At 26.8% G+C, this 18,503-nt stretch overlaps 4 protein-coding genes across 5 annotated transcripts; 2 read left to right on the top strand and 2 right to left on the bottom strand.

The window, feature by feature from the left end:
• Positions 1-1,252: 1,252 nt before the first annotated feature.
• OCT59_028018 (uncharacterized protein) lies at positions 1,253-1,826 on the top strand (the record flags this gene model as incomplete). Its single annotated transcript, XM_025326406.1, has 2 exons — positions 1,253-1,373; positions 1,447-1,826. 2 exons carry the CDS (start codon positions 1,253-1,255, stop codon positions 1,824-1,826), a joined length of 501 nt encoding a protein of 166 aa, XP_025176296.1.
• A 1,772-nt stretch (positions 1,827-3,598) lies between these two features.
• On the top strand, positions 3,599-4,836 carry OCT59_028017 (uncharacterized protein). The gene has a single exon (XM_025318398.2). The coding sequence runs from the start codon at positions 3,720-3,722 to the stop codon at positions 4,440-4,442; it is 723 nt and encodes a 240-aa protein (XP_025176295.1). The 5' UTR covers positions 3,599-3,719; the 3' UTR covers positions 4,443-4,836.
• A 4,323-nt stretch (positions 4,837-9,159) lies between these two features.
• OCT59_028016 (uncharacterized protein) lies at positions 9,160-11,456 on the bottom strand (the record flags this gene model as incomplete). 2 transcript variants are annotated; one of them, XM_066147030.1, is made up of 4 exons in its annotated part: positions 9,160-9,216; positions 9,311-9,672; positions 9,783-9,863; positions 9,936-11,445. In XM_066147030.1, the coding sequence occupies 4 exons, from the start codon at positions 11,443-11,445 to the stop codon at positions 9,160-9,162; spliced, it is 2,010 nt and encodes a 669-aa protein (XP_065993784.1). The 2 variants fall into 2 exon arrangements, with proteins under 2 accessions (XP_065993784.1, XP_025176293.1); XM_025318397.2 differs by lacking the exon at positions 9,160-9,216 and adding an exon at positions 9,217-9,222 and having other exon boundaries at positions 9,936-11,456.
• Positions 11,457-16,894: 5,438 nt separating this feature from the next.
• Positions 16,895-17,757, bottom strand: OCT59_028015 (uncharacterized protein; the record flags this gene model as incomplete). The annotated part of the gene is made up of 2 exons (XM_066147029.1): positions 16,895-17,137; positions 17,227-17,757. The coding sequence occupies 2 exons, from the start codon at positions 17,755-17,757 to the stop codon at positions 16,895-16,897; spliced, it is 774 nt and encodes a 257-aa protein (XP_065993783.1).
• Between the last annotated feature and the right edge of the window lie 746 nt (positions 17,758-18,503).

Here is an 18,503-nt window from a genome sequence, read left to right as displayed (position 1 = left end):
ATTGCATAATACACGTAACAAAGATTAAGGAATTGTTGTTAAGAATTATTGTCAAGTCATTAAATTTATGTACTTACTGTATGCATATAAATTACTGCGTGGTTCTCATGTAAAAATAGTTAACGTACATATTATATTATTATTTTTATTAGTATTATTTATTTCATGGGGAGTTAGGAATAATAGGGTTTTTTCCCCGAAGGGTAATGTTCCCCTTCCCATGAAACCCCTGGAGCGTGCCACTCATTAAATATTAACTATTTTAACTCAAATTAGTAATTCCCTGGCTATCTATATGAGGAAGTAAACGAAGATTCCCGATCATTTATAAACTCAGCTAATCACTAAAATTAGTATGAAGGTTTATTATACTTATTTTTAAAACTTTGCTAATTAATATTATTTAAATTTTGCAATCAAATAATCTTTCGACAGTCAACAACCGTATTGTCAAAATGGGATCGGCTAAAAAGAAAGCTTATAGTACATCATTTACTATTAACCTAGTAAAATGTTCGTATTACTTATCTCATGACTAATTAGGAATTAGTAAAATTTTACTATTCCAATTAGCTAGGAGATAATTGATTTATCCCCTGCCATTTACACAATAGTAAGTGTTTTATAGTATATCGTGAGTATAAAAATAGTATATTTTATTGTTGAATCTTATTTTTCTTTCGCTTGGTTTTTGTTTCATTTAAAGATTTAAAAAAATAATTAAATTTTAAAAAGCTTTGGAACTATTACTTTTGCACTTGAAAAATAATATTGAGATTACAAATAAATTAAAAGAAAGTTTTGAATTACTCAAATTTTCAAATCAGTCCATTATAGTATAATCAATAGTTAATTTTACCGCAAAATTTAAATTTCCTATAAAATTTGCAACCCAGTAGGTATAATTACATTTGCATAATCGTGTAAATGGTGCCGATCAGGGGATAAATTCAGAATATACCCTATAAAAAATTTTATCCGTTATTTCTGTGAAAATGAGAGCCTTTTACGTGCCCATTTAAATAATTCGATAAATTCCGTGATTTAAGGTTATTAATCCCGGAAATATGAAAAAAAAGATGGAATATAAAAAAACGGATCGACTTTTTTTACAGGGTTAAATATTGGAAAATGAACCGGTTCGGGAAATGGAATTCTATAAAAATTTTTTCCTTATCTTGAGCAAAAAATATAAATAAATACACGGTATAATGGTGATTTTGAACATTATCATAACAATTATAATTTCATCATGAATCAGAAACGCTTTATTATTTTATTTGCTTTACTTATATTTTTCCTTATACATGTTGAAAAAACTCACGCCTGTTATCCTTCTGGCAGCAGAAGTTTTGAATGTAAAAAAGAATTCGGTATGTTAATAACGATCTTATTGTTTAACAATTCTACGGATGAAAAGTTAATGCACTTTATTGTTTTGCAAAGATGGTGTTAAAATTAAAGATGCCAAGTGGTCACCAGATGACCCATTACTCATCATCACGACTTATGTTCCTGATGGTAAATATGGAAGAAATGCTCCAGAAGCATTTGGCCACTTTACTTTTAAAAATGATAAAGTCTATTATAGATTCTTAAGAGATCCTCACTTTTTCAATGACCATCATTGTGAGAAAAAAGGTCCTCATGAAGTTAATCCATACGTTTCATACCATCAATATGAGAAAAGTCAAAGACCAGCAAAGGGAACATGGGTTGAAATTCGGCTTGCAATATATTGGGGTTGTAAAATTGTAGGTTTTCCTCCTGGAGGTCCTATAGACTGTTGTCATAAAAATGTAGTCTACAAATCACTAGTACAATAGATTGAATTATTAGCGCACTCAATTGCTTGTTTATGAACTGATGACTATTAATTATTTTTATTTGAAATAGAATCTTTTTACTGTAGCAATTAATTAATTTCAATTTCAATTTAAAGTTAGAAACATGATTTTTATAATTTGAACTAATTGATTTTTATTATTTAAAATAATATTCTTTAAGATCTATGCTGTTTGATAGGGAATAATATTATATCATATCATCTTAGAATATTTTAACATTAAAATAAAAAAATGTTTCTCGTTGATAAAAGCAAATATGAGTGAAATAGTTTGACACTAAGAGTTTTTTAATTAATATGAAGTAAAAAATTCGTATAAACTTTGAATATGATTAAAGTTAATATACAAGTGATAATTCATAATAAATACTAGGAAACGGGAACCGTTGTAAGTCCGGAACGAAAAACTAAAATTTGCCGATTTCATTGGGTGACGATCACGGAGAAACTCACGTGATCGATTTTTTTTTCATAGTGCGTAGACATATATTGTCCTTCGCTTCGCTCCGGACAATTATGTAAATCCCGTAAAATTGGGTAAGCTGCTGCAATCATAACCATTTCTAATCCTCTTGTTGAAAAGGTCAATATGATGAAGTCCCGATAATAAAAGTGAGGATCACCAGGAGGTAAAGGAGGCAAAGGTTTCTTCGTTTTGTTAGATCTGCGTTGGCGTCGTTTCCAATTTATGTTTTTTCCACATGGTGCACATGTATTTCGAATCCAAGGCGTGATTAGTAACATAACTAACATATTTTTCTGGAATATGTTTAATGCGTTTGATAACAGTTTAAGTGCAGGTTGTGGATGCGGCTTGTGGGATGAACGGTTTGCAAATATTACTTTTTTCCTCTTGTTTGAGGACCAAACAGGTTAAACGATTCCATCTTTCTTTTTGTTGTTTCGAACGAACCACGTCGAAACTTAAGGCCGGTGTTCAATAGGTTGTTCATCACAATTATCAATTTTGTTCAGGACATCGTCGAGCGGTGATTGCTTGAATCATTTGATACTAATACCAAGACGATTGCTGTGGACGACTAATGAACGGAGTTCACGTAGTATATGATTTGTATTATGAGAAAATAAATTTGAGGTCCAAATCGTGTTCAACCTATTCCGTTGATTCCGTAATCTGCAGGGAGGTCACATGAATCACAAAAAGCAACGTAGATAAAATCCCAAATATATCACGTGCTTTTCGAACTGAATTTATTTTTTTTGTCAGATTTTTAATCGTCAAAAGTTTTTCTTGCATAAGGTCCCGAATACATACTTGTTATTCCATGGATACTAATGAATAACTAAATATTTACCGATGCCTTGGGGCACCGAAGGGAGGGGAGCATTAAGTGTAGGTGTATACATAATACCGATGGGACATGGGGAATTGTCTATTAAGAGAAAAAAACGTATATAATATAATTCCCTAACAGGAATTTAAAGTTCGGTTTTTTGGATGAAGATGTAAATATGTGGGATGATGGGTGGTCTTTTAAAATTTATTTATTTATTTATTTTATTTTATTTTAGAGAGGAGTAACCTATGACGAATAGGTGGTCTTTTAAAAAAAAAGGTGGCCTAAATTTTATGTACTACAGTAGAAATCACGTGCTAGTCAAGAGTATTCACGCGTTTTTTCAAAACTGAACTCAGTTTTTTATTGGCCAAAGTGACGTCAAGATTAAGGGTAGGTTTACTACTAAATTGGCGATATTGTTTACATGACGCAACAGATTCTACTAAAATTGGTAATATTGTTTACATGACGCAGCAGACAATCATAAATAATTTCTTTCTTCTTTTTGACTTCCTACCAAAACATTTTTGCGGTCTTGTTTTTTTTAAAAAAAGCATTTTAAACTTTACAATATGAAAAAAGCTATTGTATCATCAATTCCTATCAGACAAGGGGTGCGTTATTCGGAGGTTAAAACGAAGAAATCGTTAACAAGACCCACAGCTATTCCAATTAGTCCTCTTAAAAGGAAAATGTCAAAAATACCCGTAACCACTCCAGTAAAAGCGTCAAACCTTACGAAAAATAGAACTGTAAAAGGGGTAAAAATTCCAACGCCAGTCTCTGCTAAAAGAAAAAATGAAGATGCTACGACTGGCCGAAACGTTAGAAAACGGCTAGTTGATAATCATGATGATCATAATGTTGTTCTTAGTGAATCTCGATTAGAAAATGCTGTTTTGATTGCTGATAATACATCACTCGAACTTGAAGAAGAACGACTTAAAAAAGAATATAATGCAAAATTCGCAGAAATATTTCAGTTAGAACATGTTTTGGCATGTGAACAATCTGATGCAGCACAATTATTTGATTCACTTGAAAACAAACGTTCGGAATACTTTTTGTTGGTTAAGGAAAAGGATGATTTGATAAAAAGCCAAGCAATGTTTGAAGAATTAAATAGCGATGCAGAGAAAAAGCTCGATGAATTAGACAAACTCTTGTTTACTTGTGACGCGCAACTTAAAGACATCACAAAATTATTTGAAGAGAAAGTCCAGGCCAATGCAGTTCTTAGATTAACTGTGGATGAATTGAAAAAAAAGAAAAAAAATCGACGCTATAAAAAATGAAAAATTCAAAAGTTTTGGTCCTATACTCTAATAATACTTTGTTTTCGATCAATATATAGAGTTAATAGACCTTTTAAGCGAAATAATTAGTTTAAATCACTTCAGGAATTAGTATAACTTATTATATTATTATCCCTTTTTCCCAATTTCTCTTATAAATAAAGTGCATTTATAAATCTTTTAATGATTTCTTTGTTATTGTTTGTAATCTATCTTTTCATATGGAAATACGGAGCAGGTTTAATTATATTTCCCTCAAACGCCATGGTCTTAAACAATTTACGATCTTAAAATCGGGTAGCCGCGGCGGTCACAAATAAGTTGGTAATTTGTTGGCAAATTCATTTGGTAAATTAATTAAAAACAATTCTTTTGCAAGTAGCAACAGCATCTGAGCAATCTGTGAATAAATTACGAAATGTCGATCACGTGTCTACGCGAAAGCGAAAGAAAAAAAATAAATTCACACCTTTTTACAATAATAAAAATTTCCATAAACTAATTACCAACAAAAAATAAATTGTAAGCATTCTTACAGCATAAAAATAACCCACATTAAATCATCAAATAACAAGAAATTACGAAAACTATAGTTGAATTAATAATCGTTTATTCAAAAATAAATATCTAAATTTCCTATAATACAATTTCAACAATTTTTGATTTTTCTGAAAGAGAAAATAAAGTTCTTTCTAAATATTCTAAACAACAACAACTATAAAATCATCATGATCCAATATGTCCATTCATGATGAAGATACATGATCTTTATATTATAAAATACTTATTATGAAATTCTCATAAAAACCTATAATAAAATAATTATAAAATTAATAATAAATAACTTTTAGGTTTTATACAATTGTTTAAATAACAAAAAATTTGTGGTTGATTTTTTTTTTTTAAATTAAGATAATAAACTTACCATAAATAATATCGATATGCCTTACTAGTAAAAGACTTTTTACAAAAATTTTTTCATTTATTTCTTGTATTTATTTAAAATTTTTACAATTTTTTCATTTATTTCTTGTATTTAAAGTGGTCAACAAGATGAGACATGAGACACTTGAATTTGATGCGCAAAAAGACTACGTTTTCGAAAGAAAAATTTTTTGATTTGTTAATTAGTGGGTATATATATAAGTTTGCGGAATGATCGACAGTGTAACAATATCTATGCTCATAGCAACAAGTGTAGGACTATCTAATAGTACGAAGTCGGAAATAAACTGGACAATTAGTTCAACCGTCAAAGACAAACAACTGAAATAAATGAACTTTCGAATGAATTAAAAACGATTCTAATTTGAACAATAATTAGTTATAAAATAATTCTGGAATAGCTTTCCGTTTGGACTTTGGATTGATCTAGTAAATTAAATACAAATCCATAAATAACGAAGTAAGAAAGAAAAGATATTTGTAACTTATTATAATACTGAATCATCTAAATACATTCTATATTACGGAATTAACTCACGCTAAAAGTGAAAAAAGGTTTTAATACTTCAAGCCCTAAAATATTTATATGGATCGTGTTACTTGTCCGCATATCACTCGCAATACTAGTTTTGCAAAATACTGAGCATTTTATAAAACTTTGTTTGTGATACATCTACCACTTCTATTACTCCAAGTACTCGGCTGGATTTTATTCAAATGAGGCAGAAGTATGAAGTGATCACTAATAGAAGGAAATAATTAGCTGGATGCATGAAGTAGTGAGAATTATTCTGATATTATGTAGTTCGGTGTAATTAGGGTAGATAAGTTCGGTAATATATATATACCTTAGTTGATAGTACATTTATATTCATTTTCACGATCAAATAATATTAACCGCGCTGATTTATGTGGTATTCACTTTGCTAATATTAAAAAGATTACCAAATATTAATTCATTTCATCAAAAGCGGGATTACTAAAAGCATATCGGGTAATAAAGGAAACTTGGAAGTAACATTAAGCTAACTAAATAATAATAGAAAAATTTCCTATTAGTAACTTTAAAAATATTGCGTATAGTGCATATAGTGCTGAATTCAGGAGCCTGTTTCATCATTTTACCGATAGTCATTTTTCACCAACAGTTTTGAAACCTAATCCTAACCCTAATTTCCTTACCTAATTGTCTGCGAAATGCGAAATGAGTCAAATGATTCTGTCGGTGAAACGTTTGTCGGTGAGATAATTGTCAGAGAAATGATTGTCGTAGGAATGAATGCAACACGAACTCAGTAAGCTCAAACTGTTTTTAATCCTGAATTTGTAGCACTGTGGTTGCATCGTCAGACGGACTTCTGAAGTTGATATAATTGAGAAGTGAGAAGGTACATTCTTAAAAAAGAGATTTAATCCATTAACATATTAATTTTTCATAAGTTCTAAGTATTGAGATCGGTATCCATGACGAGTACTATACTATGCAAATTCATAACGATATTATAGTAAATATTATAGTATCTATATGTAAAATCATAAATATTAGCATTTGAGACTCTTAACAGCAAAATGTTCATCTGCATCAATAAATCCACTTAACCAAGCATTACTGTTTAGACATCCCTACATTTATCCCTTGCTGTACCCCAAATAATAATATAATATACTCGGGTATATGGTACAGCCAACCATAATTGCCAGAATTAAGAATGTATATACCCGGGGTATTTTAGTCAGTATAAATCGTGTGTATTATACTCAGTCAGTATATTATACTATACACAATTAATTCGGAGAATTAATAAAATTAATCTGTCATATCGTCCGTCTATCGTCATATTACAATTGTTATGTTTATCGTTTTTTTTTTCTAGTTTCAAAATTTTTTTTTTTCAAAGAGAATAATTAAAAATAAACTTTTACTAATATTTTAATGCGCGTTTGTTTTCTTTAAAAAAATCAATTATTTCTATTTTACAATTTACTATTTAGGAAATAACTTTTGAAACGAATTATACGTACGTATCATGAGAGTGAAAATGAAAAGTTGTAAAACATTGAATCTTATTCACATGGAAAAAAGAGACAATAATAATAATAATTATAGTTTCCGAATTACGCAAGACGACGTAATATGTATTATTTCGTCAAGAAAAAACAAAAAGTTTTTGGTTTTTAACTTTTAAATTGAAAATTGTATCACCGACTTTAAGGATAATCCGAAATTTTTTTTTGGCGTAAAAAAAGGCTTTTTTATCAAATTATACAATTTTCCTTTTTAAAAAAAAAAATCAAAAAAAAATGTTTTTTTTTTTTTGAAACCCTAAACATTAATCATCATCGTCATACAGAATAAAATTTAAACATTCCTGCTAAACCCTGCGAACAATGTACGTGTAAATCATGAATAGTAACGATACTAATATAATTAAGGTTACAATAATAAACAAAAAAATTTTAATCAAAATTTTCTTTAAATCATAAAAATTTATTGGTTCCTTTAATAAAATTTTTTTGTTTCAAATTTTTTTAAACTTTGTACTTGTGTAAGAAAAAAAAAAAGTTGTATTAATTATATGTATACAATAAAATCAGTTGGATAAAGCAGGGTAAGTATAATGCTTATAATAAATAATGCTTATAATAATAATATTTATCTTTAATAATAAATTATAAACAATTAATTATAAATTATTTTACCAATAAAAAACTTCAACTCTTAAATGTGGAATCCAATCATTTATTTAGTTCGTTAGAATGTTTGTTGTCATTTGACAATTGACAATATTGAATATTATTATTATTATCGATTGGTGCTTGTGCATGAAAATAATGTATTGATTATTAAATAACAGATAAACGCTCATGTGAATAAGATATGCTGTATGCGTGCGAAAGACGCGAGGAAATGGGGTAACGAATAATAAGATGGAATAAGTAGCGGGTAATGAGCAATGAGCAATGAGTAATGAGTGATTAATCGGTAGCGAGTAATAGGAATAAGTAATCGGTAACAAGTAGTAAGATAACGAGTAATTAATCGCAATAATGAGATGAGATATATTGAAATCATTAGTTATCATACGAAAAATGAGATTAGAAATTATTATCGTACTTTTTTTTTTTATTTTTTGATGATTTTTTTTTTTTGATTTGTAAATTTGTAAAGGAAAAAAAAAATATTACTATTAAATTCGCTATTAAACATTTACATTGGCAACAAAAATAATAATGTAATTAAATAAAAATTTTTTTTTCTCGAAAGGTTGTTTTTTTAGGGATATAAATTTTTTTAAACTAGTTTCTTTTTTTTTGTTCGTTCGTTCGTTTAAGATTCAACGTTCGTTGAGATGTTCAACTTTTTTTTCATCACAAAAAATTGAAAAAAAAAATGAAAAAAAATTGAAAAGAAAAATTGAAAAGAAAAAAAACATTACAGATAATATAAAAATACAAAAAAAGAATGTTAAGAAAAAAAAATTCGAAAAATTAATATTTTTTTTTCCTCGGTAATTTCGGTAATTAAATAAAAAAAAAATAAAGGAAATTGTTCACAAATAAATAAATACATATTTAAAGTAATTAAAAAATGCAAATAAAAGAAAAGAAAAAATATGCGATTGATGATGGATGTTGATTGAATTCGTGATTAATGTATGAGAAATTTTATTTATAATGTATTATTTATATATATTATATATATAATCGTAAATTATTATAAGCATAATTATTTCTTGAAACCATATTTTTTTTTTTTAAAATAAAATGATGATTAAAGAGAAAATGTCGGACCATGACTGAAATTCAATGAATTTAACATCGATGACGTCTAATACTTTGTAAAAATCAAAAAGAATTCATGTTAGAATTTTGTATTATATTTATTTTTAGCTAATTTGTGTAAATATGAAAACAAAACTCACCCTTCGTCCTCGAGATGATGTTTTATTACCACGAAGCGAACTTCTTGATCGCCTATTACTATTTCTTTTCGTTACAGTTACCCAATCTTCAGTTACTACTCCACCACCATTGACTTGGTTGTCTTCATTGAAATTTTGATCAGCTTTATTTAATTCATCAAATAAATCGTTGCTAGAATATGAATTACAAGGAGATTCAGGTGGTGTTGATAGAGCTGTTGTTGCTACAGTAGTTACCGTAGATATAGGAGATTTTGGTTCACCCATTTGAGCAACGATACTTCGTCGTTTCTTATTCTTTAACTGTATAACTTGTGTCTGTAAACGAGCGATTTCTTCTTTCATTAATTCATGTTCTGAAACTATGATGATGAGAATTGGTGATGTGAGTTTGATGGTGATCGAGTAAATATGTATTAAATATATTAAATATGTATAAAATATGTATAATAATTGAAATGGTTTATTTTACCTTGTGATCTTGTCTGTTCAAGTTGTTTTCGTAATTTTGCGTTCTCTCCTTCTAATTGATATGATTTGGCCCTTTCTTGAACTATATAAAAGAATTATATTAATATCGTTGACTCGTCGTATTATATACAATCGAAAATATAATAATAATTACCTTGTTGATTTGTTAAATTTTGAACTTGATTTGATAATTGTTTAATGGTTTTTGCATTTGATTTCTTTTCTTTATCATGAATGGTTTTAATTTTATTAAGTTGTTCTTGAATATCTTCAAGTTCAGCATTTGAACGATCTTTTTCAATTTTAATATCTTCTTGATAAACTTGTATTATAAAAGAAGTTAAACCATCTCTATCAGAAATCATTACATTAGCATCATCAAGTTTTGATTTTATTGATTTTAATTCAGAAGTTTGACGTTTAAATTGATTATTAACAGCAGCAAGTTCAACTTTTGTATTATCAAGAGAACCTTTAATAGAAGATAAATCAGCTTTTGCCCATTCAAGTTTTGATTTTGTAAAAGAAAGTTGAGCTTTTGTTGAATCCAATTGAGATTTAAAAAAAGTAAGTTGAGCTTTTGTTGCTTCTAATTCATCAGCATGTTCTTCTTTTGCAGCATGAAGTTCAGCAGCATATTTTGCTCTTATAACACCAATTTCAGCCAAAGTTTTAGCTTTAGTTGCTTCAATTTCAGCAGAACACATAGCTTGAGTAGCTTCAATTTCAGCGTTACACATGGATTGAGTAGATTCCAAATCAGATTTAACATTTGTAAGATCTTGTTGAGTAACTTCAAAATCATGTTGTAAAGATTTTATTTTAGCATCATGAGCGATTATAATTTCTTCACGTTCTTTTAATTGAGAATGTAAATCATCTAATACAGCATCAGTTTCAGTTATAGTAGCAGCCAAATCATTTTTTGCAGCTTGTAAATCATGAGCACATTCTAATAAAGAAAAATTTAATTCTCTTATTTCACCTTCACGAACTTTTAATTCAGATTTTGTTTTATCAAGTTCAATTTGTAAAATGTTCTTTTCTCTTTTAATTTTATTTACAGAATCACTTAATTCATCAGTTGAATGATCATGTTCTGATAATAAATTTTTAAGATCATTTATCTCTTTATCCTTTTCTTTAAATAATAAATGTAATTTATTTGATTCTTGTGTAACTTTCTCTTTTTCTGATTCAATAAGTTTTATTCTACTCTCTAAAGCCAAAACATTAGCTTCACGTTGTTGTATTTCTTCTCTTAAATCATTTATAGTAGAAGTTTCAATAGTAGAAGAACGTACATTTTGTGCTACTGATTGCCTTTGACTTGTTCGACTTTTCTTTTTTGTTAAATAATTTTTTATACCTGAAGCGAATTCTTTTTCAGGTTTATTACCTATACCAGCACCAATACCATATCCAATACCTTCAACATCTTGTTGTAATCGTTTTGATTCTCTTTTTGATTCTCTCTTTGATTCTCTCTTTGATTCTCTTTTTGATTCTAATTTTGATTCTCTTTTTGATTCCCTTAATGATGATGTAGGTATATTAGTATTTGATATACCTTCATCTTGGGCACGAAAAAAAGCGAAACTATTTCTTATTTGTCGACCACCACCTGGGTTACGATTTTTATTAAATTGTAAGAATTTTTTCATAATTTTTTCATGGGAAAAAAAAATTATAAAAAAATTATTTTATTTTATTTATTTGTTTTTTTTTTTAAAATAAAAAAATTTTGAAAGTTGAGAAAGAAAAAAAAAAAAAATTAATTTTTTTTTTTATTTTTATTTTTTTATTTTTTTTTTACCTTTTTTTTTTCTTATCAAATTTATATATAAATTTTTTTGAAGTAAACAGATGACTCGTTTTTTTTACCCTTTCTGTAATGTAGTGTAAGATAAAATTCTTTTATTACATGCATTATTATTTGCTTTTTACTTTAAATGTAACTCAATCAATTAAAATTATATAGTAAGTTAATAATATCTGGAAGATCATTGAAAACAAACTTTCGGTTTAGTCTGATAATTTAATATGAATAAAAAAAATAAGGGTAAAATCCGAATGTTATTTGTTAATATATAAATTGTAAATTATGTAGTGTGACCAACTCTCTTTTTTTTTTTGATATATTGTTGATAATATTGATATATATATATGAATACGGTATTATATAATAATAATAATATTATAAAAATAAGGGGGAGGCGCGAAAAAAAAAAGATGAATAGAACAAAATAGAACAAGATATATAACAGATAGCAGATATTATAGCTTATTTTCATTTTTGGTAACAAACTTTTAAAAAAATACCTAAAATAGAAATATAAAATGAAAAAATGAACCACTAAAAATAAACTTATATTTTTTAAAGTATATAATATTTAAAAGTGAAAGTGAAATAAAATGAGTAACACGTCCTTTTAACAATATTGTCAAAATTGTCATTCTTTTTTGAAAAAAAAAATTTTTTTTTCATCAAATAAATTTTTTTTTATCGAATAATTTTTTTTTATCGAATATTTTTTTTTCATCAAAGAATTTTTTTTTTTTGGGGAGCTTCATTCATATTTGATTATTATTTGATTGATTATGAACTATTGATGATTGACTGATTGAAAGATATTATTGTCTATTAATTACCTATATCAGTATTTTATATATAATATTATATAAAATTTCTTTGAACAAATTAAAATTTATTATTTTTAAAAAAAATTATGCAAGTCATTTAACATTTATACTCACGATACTCACGGATACTCACAATTAACTTACGATACCTTACTCTTTTTAAAAATGTAACATTAATAAACATTAATGTTTCCCTTATTTGGAATCTCTTTTTAAAAAAAATTTCGCGTGGAAAATTTTTTTTTTTTTTTCACAATACGATTTCAATATGTAATAAAAAAAACCAGTTTTTTTTTTCAGATTTTTGCTTATTTAATCACGCCATCTTGCACATGCAAAAAAAAAATATTTTTTTTTTTTTTTTTTTTAGATAACAATAACTCCTTGTTATTAATACTCGTTTTTTCTTTGTTGGTTGTACGCCTTTTATGGAAACAATAGATTTTAAAAAAAAGATTGAATCTCACATATGGAAAATAATAAATAAATCTGAATATATTTCATTTTGGGATAATTATAAAAAAAGTTTAACGAGATTTTTTTTGATTTTTTGATTTAAAATAATTATATGATTTCTATGATCTTAACTTTTCTAATGTTAAATTACGTTTTGATTATAAACAATTACCTGATACTCCTTAAAAAAGATCTTAAAAAAGAAGTAATTCAATAATTCTCGATACCTCAACAATAACTAATAATCCTCGTGTCCGTATAACCTTCCCCCCTTTTTTTTATTGTAAGATGTCATAATGCAGACCTAAAAATTGTTAATGTATAGACCAAAATTGATATAATGCGAGCCAAGCCGAGCCGTGGAAATTCGGAGGATAATAATAAATACGGTAATAACGACAATTGCGGTAAAAATACTATTTTTTTTTTTTAACGATTAATAATCGGATAATAAGGTATTACAAATGTATTAATTGTATTAAAAATGACGTGATATCTAAAAAAAGAATCTTCCTTTTCACAAAATTTAATATTCAATTTATTACCTAAAATGGTAATGAATAAATTTAACAATGTAACCCTTTATACATGATTTTCTATTTTTGTATAATCAAAAATTATTTAAAATATACCAGATATATCACACAAGTTTCTATTTTTGGTATTTTTAATAAATTTTAAAGATTTATTTAATGTTTACAAAATATAAATAATTTTTTTTTAAACCCCACCCTTATTTTCATTTAAAATATTTTTTTAATATATCACAAAAAAAAATAAACTTTTGATTTAGTTCATTGTAGAATTATTTAAAAATTATGATCTTTTAATGTTTATGTTACGTTTAATTTTGTTTTTTAATTATAATCAAAATAAATCATAAATTTTAAATTTTTTTATAGTAGTATAAATTTTATAGTAGTATAAAAATTATAGTAATATAAAAATTTTAGACTAATATAAAATTCTAGATTAATATAAAATTCTGGATTAGTATAAAAATTCTAGACTAGTATAAAATTTTATTAGTTCATATAAAAAATCCTTCAAACTCTTCTTTTCATACCTCGTTTTTTTTTAAAAAAAAAATCACATTGTTGTAAAATTGGGAATGATTTTTTTTTAAATTATGTACCTAAATTCTTGCATAATAAATAAATTAATTTTTTTTAAAAAAAAAGAAAAATGTATATTAATCCGAAAATAAATATTAGTTATGTAAAAATGAGTTTAGTTCATCTTCTTATAATTGGCATTATACATTAGTCTTTTAATAGATTTTCATTTATTTTTTTTGGCACTAATAATAATCTTGCTTTGCCAAGATTATGCAATTATATAAAATCTTTTTAGATTTTCATAATAAATTTAGTTCCTGAATTTTTATTTTGATTGGTGTAGAAAAGAATTAGTTTTTTCATGTGAAATGTATGGTCATAAAAAATGTGTAGGTCGTCAAATGTGTGTTCATAAGTAAGGTAAAAATGTTCATGTGTGGTCATAAGTAAGGTAAGGTCGTCAAATATGTGTTCATGTGTGGTCGTAGATAAGCTCATCGAACGTGTTTATCGAATGGTGGTACAAAACAATGTCTCATGGAAAATATAGACATGATTCAATTTCAAGTCTTGCCCACATGGAGACGAGTTCACGCCGAATGGTGGTCACGAGTCACCGAGAAATAATTAGATATAGACGTAATTCAATTTTATGTATTTCACTACTTCATTCGTCATACCATAATTCAATTTTATGTATTTCACTGCCTACTCGTCACCGAGACATAATAGAATTCAAATTAAGTATTCCCTGCTCCACTCATCGTCGAGAATCAAAATAATAGACATTAGACATGATTCAATTTTATGTATTTCACTGTTTCATTCGTCACACGAGGCATAATAAGGTATAGACATGGTTACCGAGGCGTAATAGATATAGAAATGATTCAATTAGTTTTAAATATTTCACTGTTGTAACTCGTCAAATGTGGTCACGAGTCACCAAGAAATAATTAGATATAAAAATAATTCAATTTTATGTATTTCACTACTCCACTCGTAATAGATATAGAAACAATTCAAGTATTCACAGCTCCACTCGTCACCGAGACGTAATAGATATAGAACCAATTCAATTTTAAGTACTTCTCGTCGAATGTGGTCACGAGTCACCAAAAAATAATTAGATATAGAAATAATTCAATTTATGTATTTCACTACTCCACTTGTCACCGAGACGTAATAGATATAGAAACAATTCAATTTTAAGTGCTTCTCGTCGAATGTGATCACGAAATAATTAGATATAGAAATAATACAATTTTTATGTACTTCGCTGCTCCGAGACGTAATAGATATAGAAAAAATTCAATTTAAATATACCCATCGCCGAGACAATCAAAATAATAGACATTAGACAATGATTCAATTTTAAGTATTTCATTGCTCCACTCGTCGATTGTGGTCACGAGTCACCGCGAAATAATCAGATATAGACATAATTCAATTTTATGTATTTCACTGCTCCACTCGTAATAGATATAGAAACAATTCAAGTATTCACTGCTCCACTCATCGCCGAGACAATCAAATAATAGACATTAGACATAATTCAATTTTAAGTATTTCACTACTCCACTCGTCGCCAAGACATAATCACGATCCAATTTTGTCACCGAGGCGTAATAGATATAAAATGATTCAATTTTAAATATTTCACTGTTGAACTCGTCGAATGTGGTCACGATGTTACCGAGAAATAGACATAATTCAATTTTAAGTATTCACTGCTGCTCCACTCGTCACGAAATAATCAGATATAGAAATAATTCAATTTTATGTATATGTATAATATATATGTATAATTTTTTTTTCTTTTTTTTTGATTTTTTTCCTTCCTATTTCTGTGGGTTCTGTTTCGATTTCTTTTGATTGCGTAATCCGAAAATAATACTTTTTATTTTATCAAATAAAATTTTAACATTATCATATTAATGTAATAATAGTATCAGAAGGTTTGAGCAGGTAAGATGTTTATTCTTTAGTTCTTTATTTATTTTAAATATTTTATTTATTAATTTATTTCTACGTCTAAACAATTTTTTCATTCTTATGACCATGATCTTAGCTTCTCCATTCCAATTCGAATATAAATCAGGTATTTGAAATGATTTTCATTTTCAAGTGGTATTTTTGGTTTAGAGTTTTCTAATTAAAAAAAGTCTTCGAAAAGTATGATAATCTCTTTTTTTTTTTAATGGAATCCTTATCATTACTTATTAACATGTTTATTTATTTCACTGCGTCACCTAGACGTAATAAATATACAAATAATTCAATTTTAAGTATTTCACTACTCCAATCGTCGAATGCGGTCACGAGTCACCAAGAAATAATTAGATAGCGAAACAATTCAATTTTAAGTATTCACTGTTTCACTCGTCAAATGTGGTCGTGAAATAATCAGACATAGACATAATTCAATTTTAAGTATTTCACTGCTCGAATGTAGTCACATAATCAGATATAGACATGATTCAATTTTAAGTATTTCGATACTCCACTCGTTGGATGTGGTCACATGGAGGCGAGTTACCGAGAACTCGTCGAATACCAATCAAATAATAGACACGAGTATTTCACTAATAATCACACACGCGGCAATTCATTTTTAAAATATTTATATTTTTTTTATAATTTGTTGATGTACGTTATAATAAAATAAGAAGAAAAATCAAAATACAAAATGGAAATAACAAAAATAATAAAAAAATATATATAGAGTAACCGATTATAAGATTATCCCAATAAGTACCCTTATTATTGCATGAAATTTATTCCCTCCAAAAAATATAAAAGTACCCTTATTAACGCATGTAATAATTGTAATAATTGCATGTAATATTTGCATGTAATAGTGGTATGTAATAGTTGCATGTAATAAGTTGCATGTAATAATTGCATGTAATAGTGGCATGTAATAGTTGCATGTAATAATTGTATGTAATTTTTTTTAAACCTTGATCTTTAGACATAAAGATAAACATTTTGTTTGATCCTGCAAACTTGAAGGATGAAAATAATTTTGATATTGCTTTTGTAAACCAAGTATGGATAATACGGTTCTTGGTTCGATGATTTCATCATATTGTTCGTATTCTTCTTCATTGTCATAATCATCATAATCTTGATTAACTTCATCTTCAGTTACCCATTGGTCATCATCTTGTTCTTGTTGAAGCAATTCTTCATAGTTCTAAAAATAAAATGAAAATAAATAAAAGGTTGCCATAATATAAATTACATTTATACAATACAAATCATATCTTTGCATCTTATAAATACCTCTTTAGCTTCCCATAATTTTTGATAATCAGGGTCATCAAAATTCATTTCATTTAATTCAAAACAGATCATATCAATAATTTCATTATAATCAGGACATTTTAACCAACTTGTCATAGGATGATCACATTTAGAACATGATAGATCAGAAATTTTTATTCCAGTAAATTCATTCTCATCATCATCATCATGATCATAATCTTCATCATCATAAATATCTTCAACAGCTACACTACGTAAATCTTGTACATTGTATTCAGGAAAGCCGCAATTATTACATGCTGCAATCTTATAATGCAGATGATTTGGTTGATTACAATTATAACAGCTTTGATTATAAATTAAAGATTTACGTTGGATAATAATTGATTTAAGGGTTGATTCTTGTTCCTTTAACCATTTGATACAATAATCACATTCGTTAAAATTAGTATTTGGTTGATTACATCCTTTACAAGTACCAAAAATTTTGCGACGTCTAGTCAAAATTGGAGATTCGACAACAATAGAAGTAGAAGTAGTGTTATTCATTGCAAGTTTGGGTAAAAGAATTGTAAAATATGGTAAGATTCGGTAAAATATGGTAAGATTTATTAAGTAAAAAATTTGAATAAAAATTTGAATAAAAATTTGAAAAAGCATTAATTTCTTAAGAAGCTAGGGTTTTATAGGGTTTTATCTAAAATTAGAGAAAGAAATTCTTAAAGAAATTTTCTATGATTTAAGGAATTTAAGGTTATAAAATACGATCCGCTTACCTTGTGAAAAATTTCTTGGATCGTTAAATTTTTGATACTTCAAGTATACTAAAAAAAGAAAGTATAAAATATTTTTTTTTTTATTGATGGAATATATTTTCTTAGGAAAAAAGAGTCGTAAAAAGGAGATTTCTTAGATGCAAGGATGCAAAGGGTGCAATCAAAGAAAAAAAATATATTTTTTTCTTTTTTCTTTTTTTTTAAAAAAAAAATAATTAAAAGGTGAGAATAAAATTAAGAAAATAAGTTGTTTATATATAATAAATAATGAGACCAATCGTAGAAAATTATTATTGCGCGAACAGAAACAAACTTGTCAATTGTAAACTTTGGGACGCGTATATTGTTTGTTGTGTTACAGGAGAATAATACGTTTATCTGTGAATACAAAGAGTACCAAACTTAATATGGAAAATAAATAAATTAAATATATATTACATTTCATCATCATATACTGTTCATAACATAATATCCCTCCGTTTTTGTGAAACTAAAAATCCTTTTTCTTATTAGAATGAT

The sequence above is a fragment of the Rhizophagus irregularis genome, chromosome 8, assembly GCF_026210795.1.
Source record: "Rhizophagus irregularis chromosome 8, complete sequence".
NCBI classification, from domain to species: domain Eukaryota; kingdom Fungi; phylum Glomeromycota; class Glomeromycetes; order Glomerales; family Glomeraceae; genus Rhizophagus; species Rhizophagus irregularis.
The sequence above is the reverse complement of the archived record's forward strand: the minus strand, read 5'-3'. Positions and strand labels throughout refer to the sequence as shown.